Here is a 6,094-nt window from a genome sequence, read left to right as displayed (position 1 = left end):
AGGGGAGGGGGGAGGGAACCGAGCTGGTTCTCATTGAGAAGGCAGTGGAACCACCTTTGGACAAGCCCAGGGGCAAAGGCAGTTCAATTGTCCCAAATGTTTACTCTCTGGCTAGTGTAACCATTTACTTGGAAAAGAGTTAAACTTTTTTAATCCAAAAAAATTATTTCTGGAGAAAATGGGCTTGTCTGTTTTGGCCAGTTGGTGGGCTGGCTCTGTTTCTGAGCAGCCTGTCTTTTCCGTGGTTGCTGGATAGCAGCCTGCTTGTCAGCTTGTCCCAGGGTCCTGGAACCCCAGGACAGCCCCTACTGAAACCCTGTGGCTTCTGTCCAGAGGCACCCAGGGCAACCATTCTGTCCGCACCCCCCCTGAGAGCAGCACCCTGTGCCAGGCAAGGAGAGGCACCTCCTGTCTATCAGGGCAGCTCTGCTCTTGAGAGTGAATACACAGCCGAACGGGGGTGCACAGCTGGCTCAGATGAAGTGTCAGGGTCAGAAATGACCCTGGATGCCCTCATGGTACTGCCACCCCTTTGCAGGTGTGAAAACTCAGACCCAGAGAGAAGACTGTCTTCAGAGGGCACCAGCGCAGTCACCAGCCCTCTGGCTCCCCTCTTCCTGGCTCCCTCCTGCCAGGCGGTCTCTTGCTCCAGGCCAATACCTAGAACCACCCTGGAAAAATGGATTCCTTTGCTCCCTGTACGCACAGCATCAAGAATTACCTGCTCCCGGGGCTGGATGTAGTTAGAAGATTCCAAAGCCGCTGCCTGCCGGAGTGTGGGATTTTCATGGGTGCTAATGCTTATTTATCCCTGCAAAGGACTCCTCCCCCTTCGTTAAGAAATGCCTTCGGGGAAAACCAAGTGCTTTCTTTTCAGACTGGAAATGACCAAAGGATTGCTTCTGGTAACATAAGCTTATTAATAATCCAGTTACAGGAACAGCTAACGTTTTGTCTCTTAAAAGCCAAATTAAACCAAACCTTTCCCTTGTTAATTTTTTTCTTTTATTTATGATATACTTGTTGAGGAACATGTAAATACCCAGAAAATATACATAGGGACATTGAAACATATACCTGATAATTGTCCTTAAAAAAACAACACAACAATCCTTGTTAGTTTTTTTCCTGTTTATAAAATACTCATTGAGGACCATGTAAAGCCCCAGAAAATATAGAAAAGGACATTAAAAAATGTTCCCCAGAATTTCACCAGGGGAAAACCCCTGCTAGCATTTAAATGTTCCCCAGAATTTCACCAGGGGAAAACCCCTGCTAGCATTTATTGTATTTTTAGTCATCTTTCTTTAATATGTGTGTGTGTGTGTGTGTGTATACGTGTGTATGTGATATGAGTCTCTATACAGAAACTGAGGTATATATATCTATCTATACCTATATATATATATAGATAGATAGATATATAAAATTTGGAGAATTAGGGGGAAGGGAACAGTGTTGGGGAATTGGGAAGGGGAACATTGTGTTTTTCCAGAACCCATCAGCTCCAAGTCAAGTTGTTGTCCTTCAATCTTAGCTGTGGAGGGCGCAGCTCAGCTCCAAGTCCAGTCACCGCTTTCAATCTAGTTGCGGGGGATGCAGCCCACCATCCCATGTGGGAGTCGAACCAGCAACCCTGATGCTCAGAGCTCATGCTCTAACCAACTGAGCCACCCATCCAGCCCCAACTCAGATATATTTTTAAAAATGCAACCCTCTTTATTTTTCTATAGCTCGAGATGGCTGTGTTAACCTGGAGGTCCCCAGCATATGGAGAACACACGTGTTGTGGGGGGCCCTGGTCTCCAGCCCCATCTGTCTTTGGAGCTGCTCTTCCACTACAGGTTCACCCTAATAGCTGGTTGTCCCTCATCCCTGACCTTGAGGTCTCCTCAGATCTCTCCGAGCTAATCACAGGCCTTTCTTAAGCTCGTGGGTAAAACCTTCCCCTTGATCCCTAACAATCACAAGCCTCCATCTGTGACAAGCCTCTGTGGAACCCTTACACAGAGCACCGTTTGGAACCCCTGGATCAGTGGTGAGGGAATGGCTTTGGCAGGAGGTAGGCCTGGGACTCTGAAGGTACCACTCACCAGCTGGGTGACCTCAAGCAGTTGACTGGAAATCCCTCAGTCTTAATCTCCTTCTCTAAAATGCAGGTAACATTTCCCTGACAGGGTGATTATAAAGATGAAGTGACATAATACTAAATGTAAGCTCTGTTGGGAGAGGACTTTTGTTCATTTGTGTGGTGTAGTGTTGCATTTTAGAGTCTTTAATAAATATTTGTTGACTCTAAAGCACTGAGACGACCTAGAAGAGTCCGGCCGCATCCTCCCTGGGCCCCCTCGTCTCCCAGCTCCTGGGGAGGTTGTCAGATTGTCATTCATTCATCAGGCCCATTGGGCCGCACCGACAGAACACCTGCGAGGTAGTCAGCGTCTGACATTGCTAGGACTGGCTGCTGCCTGTACACGCACCTCTGGCTCCTGATTATGTTGGGAAAAACCTCTGTCCCCCCTTTCATGTTAAGTATAATCACCAAGTCTTGGTATGTGCCAGCCTCCAAGAAGGAGGTCTGGGAGGAAGGAAAAATTCCAACATCTAATCTCATGACTTGCCCAAGGACCCAGCAGCTATGAAACGGTGGAGCTGGTAGAACTTGGGCAAAACCAACCCAATGCCAAATCCAGGCTCCCTCCACCCTCCCATGCTCTTTCTTTAAAAAAGAAAGGAAGAAAGAAAGAAAGAAAGAAAAAGAAAGAAAGAAAGAAAGAAAGAAAGAAAGAAAGAAAGAAAGAAAGAAAGGAGAAAAAGGAAGACATTTGCATCCTTGAACCATGCGATAAAATGATAATGTCAGGAGTAAAATTCTTGTACAGGTGTTGGGGTCACTGGAGGGTTCTTCCTGGCTTTTGCAGGGTCAGGGCCAAGGTCTCCAGCAGCTTATTTTTAGAGCTCAGGAAACCGGCAGCCCATGCAAGTGGGGACCAGCACAGGCGGGAAGTGAGCATGCAATAGCACCTGCCTCAAAGGTAAGGAAATGAAAGGCACACCTTGCATGTTCAGCCTGGACCCGGCTAGCAGGGGCTCCATCCAGGGTACAGTCACTCTCACTGTCCTCAGACACCCATGGTGTCCATGGGAATTAAACTGCCTTGGACTTTGCAAGCTTGACCAAGCTGTTTCCTATTTTCCACAGGGCTTTTATGTTGCAGCTTCTGACTCCTGAATGCTGACCTGGCAGAGATAACCTAAGGAAAACCTTAGGAAAAGTCCCCACTTGGGCTGGGATTGCAGTGGTCCTGAGTGTACGTCTGGGGCTCGAGAGGTGTGGACGGACAGCAGCAATCTAGGTAGGAGGATGCACCACCTCCATGGAGGAGACGAGGCTGAGAGGGAAAGGGCTGGTTCCTTCCAGAGAGCTTCTTCCTGGAAGAAGAGGAGGTGGGGTCATGGGAGGGGCCTCACTCACTCCTGTGGCTCGTGGTTCTCCCACCACGTACTAGCTGGGTGACTTTAGGCCACTTACTTCACCTCTCTGAACCTCTGTTGTCAATCATAGCGCCTTAAGAATTCTTAGGAGGAAGAAATGAGATCCGGGCAACTGCCCAAGCCCCAGAGCAGGCCCCGTATTCGCTCTTACAGGCCGGTAGAGTGTCAGTTGGAAAAGTACAGAGGAAGCAGCCTGTTGTTGCTGACACCCAGCCTCTCTCTCTGGCTGTGTTTGCGCTGCTCTGGTCTGTGGTCTTTGGGGGAGGTGCTGGCTGCAGATCTGAGGTACATTTGCATATTCCTGTCAGCACAGCCCATGGGTCCTCATGTGGAGTGGGGGGCTCCTGTAGAAGTAGTTGGCAGGAGCAAGGAAAATTCCTGTGTCTATTTTGCATGCTGCTTAGTCATCCATCCCTCCTTTTCCCTTGAGAACAGGCGGCTATTGTAGCTGGCCACCACTGGCTGCTATCTCAGCACTGCCTTCCTCCCATGTTACAGGCAAACTTGAGAATTCTTTGTGAGCCAGAGCTGGGGGGCAAAGAGCATCCCACTCTCCTCTTACTGTCTGCCAACCTTATACACGTTTCAACTTTGTGAGCCTCAGCCTCTTCCTTTTCTGTAAAGGGGGGGCAGGAGGAGTCTTTTCCCACATCCATTCATGTATTCATTCATGCATTCATTCATTCGGTCCACACATGTTTTATTAAGACTCTGCTATGAGGATATTTACTCTGCTGGAGTCTGGGGTTACAATACTCTGGTCCTTCTAGAGATGTGTCCACAAAATCTTGGATAATTCTGATGTCAAGAGACGGAGCTTAATGACCCTCTCCTAGAGCTAGACCGACTCAGTGACTTGTTTCTAATGAAGTGAACAGGGCAAAGGGATGGAGTGTTATTATTTCTGAGATGCTGGGTTATAAAATGACCATGGCTGCTCCTGTCTTGGGTTCTCCCTCTCCCTCTCCCTCTCCCTCTCCCTCTCCCTCTCCCTCTCCCTCTCTCTTTCTCTCTCTCCCTTTCACACACACACACACACACACACACACACACACACACACTCACTCACTCCAGGAGAAGCCATGTCTGATACAAGCTCATGAGACACACTGAGCCAGAGCCACCCAGCCCAGCCCCGTCAGCAACTGTGAGATAATAACTGTTCTGTGGTTCCCAGCAGGTGACTTCCTGTTTGCTTGTGGCCCTTAGGATCAGGGGAAGGCAGTAACCAGGGAAATCTGGGTGTTGTGTAAGAAAGCAGGTCAATTTCATAGTACATCACGGGCCACACGGTTGATGCCTCAGGAAATAGGAGTTCCCTCGGCTTTCCTGGTTTTTAAGCAAATGTACCCATTTGTTGGGAGCCGAGCCGGCTGGCTTTAGTGATGCATTGTTTTGCATCTTGTTTTGCTCCTTTTTGCACCTGGAGGATGTTTACTTAACACTGAGGTATCAGGCGAGTGCCAGACAGCAGAAGATTTGTAGCTATTTGGGTTAATGGAAGGAAGTGTTCTGGGAGGCTTACCCCCTAAGGTCTCCCTGACCTTTAAAGTATCTAGTAGATAGTTAATGATCTACTTTTGAAGGAGGTAATGCATGTTTATCCTTTCTGTTTTGCACATACCCTGGATGTGTATAAGGATGTTGGAAAATAAACTCGGGGCTTCAGTATTTACTGGAGTCCTCCCGGTAACTCTCTCTCTTCTGTCTCTTTTCTTAATCCTAACGCCCTCCCCCCCTCAGGACTGTTCGAGATATCGGCTGGCTCCGATACCCATTCTTCCCTCACCCACACGGAGGCCCAGTCATAATGATGACGTAATCACAGCTGCACTGTTCTTTATGCTGAGAACTCTCACCAATACCTTCTGAGGCAGGTTCAGTTATTTGACTTTACATATGAGGAAACTGAGGACAGAGATGAAGCTAGCTCCCATGGTCTCAGGTGGGGAGTGCCCTGCTGTGCCAGGCTGCTGCTGCCTCTGAGCCCACATTCTTGCTCTCTCCAGGAAACACAGTGCCGCTCCCCACTGACTTGTTCCCAGCCTGGCCTCGGGGACATGGCAACCTCAGACATGAGAAGCGCAGCAGGAAGGTGAAGGCGTCCCGGTTCCAGCCCGAGGCTCTGCCTGCGCTCCCTTCCAGCCTGTGGAAAGAGCCTGGTAAGCGGTCTGGAAAACCCAGGCTTGTGACCTGGCGACACCAATTATTAGTCACAGAACAGTGGCAGGTTTCTGATTTTAAGGGTGCAGGGGTATGAAGGTGACTGTGGGCTGCAGAGCTCTTTGTTAACATGGGTTAACAAAGGTGCTGCTGAAGGGAGCACCTTGCATGCCCCCACTTCCTCCTGTGGGATGGGACCTCCCTTCCACATCCTGGAATCCAGTCCCTACTCTCCATCCCTGTGCCCACGTTTTGGTCCCAGTTGCTAGTACTGTCCCCTTCAGCAGTGACCACTGAAACATCTGCACCCCTCCCTGCCTGCCACCTGCTCCCTCACCCCCCACCAGTCCATTTTCCAGTCAGTCTCCAGAATACCTTTAAGAACACAGGTCATTGGGATGGCCGAGTGGCTCAGTTGGTTAAGAGTTAGCTTAAG

At 49.2% G+C, this 6,094-nt stretch overlaps 1 protein-coding gene and 1 long non-coding RNA gene across 2 annotated transcripts in view; one reads left to right on the top strand and one right to left on the bottom strand.

The window, feature by feature from the left end:
- SERPINA3 (serpin family A member 3) overlaps positions 1 to 826 on the bottom strand; it is an 8,625-nt gene extending 7,799 nt beyond the window's left edge. The window contains exon 1 of the mRNA XM_019642508.1: positions 722 to 826. Within this exon, the coding sequence (XP_019498053.1) occupies positions 722 to 789 (68 nt within the window). The 5' untranslated portion in view covers positions 790 to 826. The remainder of the gene's footprint in view (positions 1 to 721) is intronic.
- A 1,150-nt stretch (positions 827 to 1,976) lies between these two features.
- On the top strand, positions 1,977 to 5,363 carry LOC109382761 (uncharacterized). Its single transcript, XR_002123980.1, has 3 exons — positions 1,977 to 2,159; positions 3,203 to 3,356; positions 5,239 to 5,363. It is a non-coding gene; the product is annotated as an uncharacterized LOC109382761 (long non-coding RNA).
- The last annotated feature ends 731 nt before the right edge of the window (positions 5,364 to 6,094 follow it).

This window comes from Hipposideros armiger, unplaced genomic scaffold, assembly GCF_001890085.2.
Source record: "Hipposideros armiger isolate ML-2016 unplaced genomic scaffold, ASM189008v1 scaffold_69, whole genome shotgun sequence".
NCBI classification, from domain to species: domain Eukaryota; kingdom Metazoa; phylum Chordata; class Mammalia; order Chiroptera; family Hipposideridae; genus Hipposideros; species Hipposideros armiger.
Note: the sequence above shows the minus strand (reverse complement) of the source record. Positions and strands in the feature narration are given on the sequence as shown.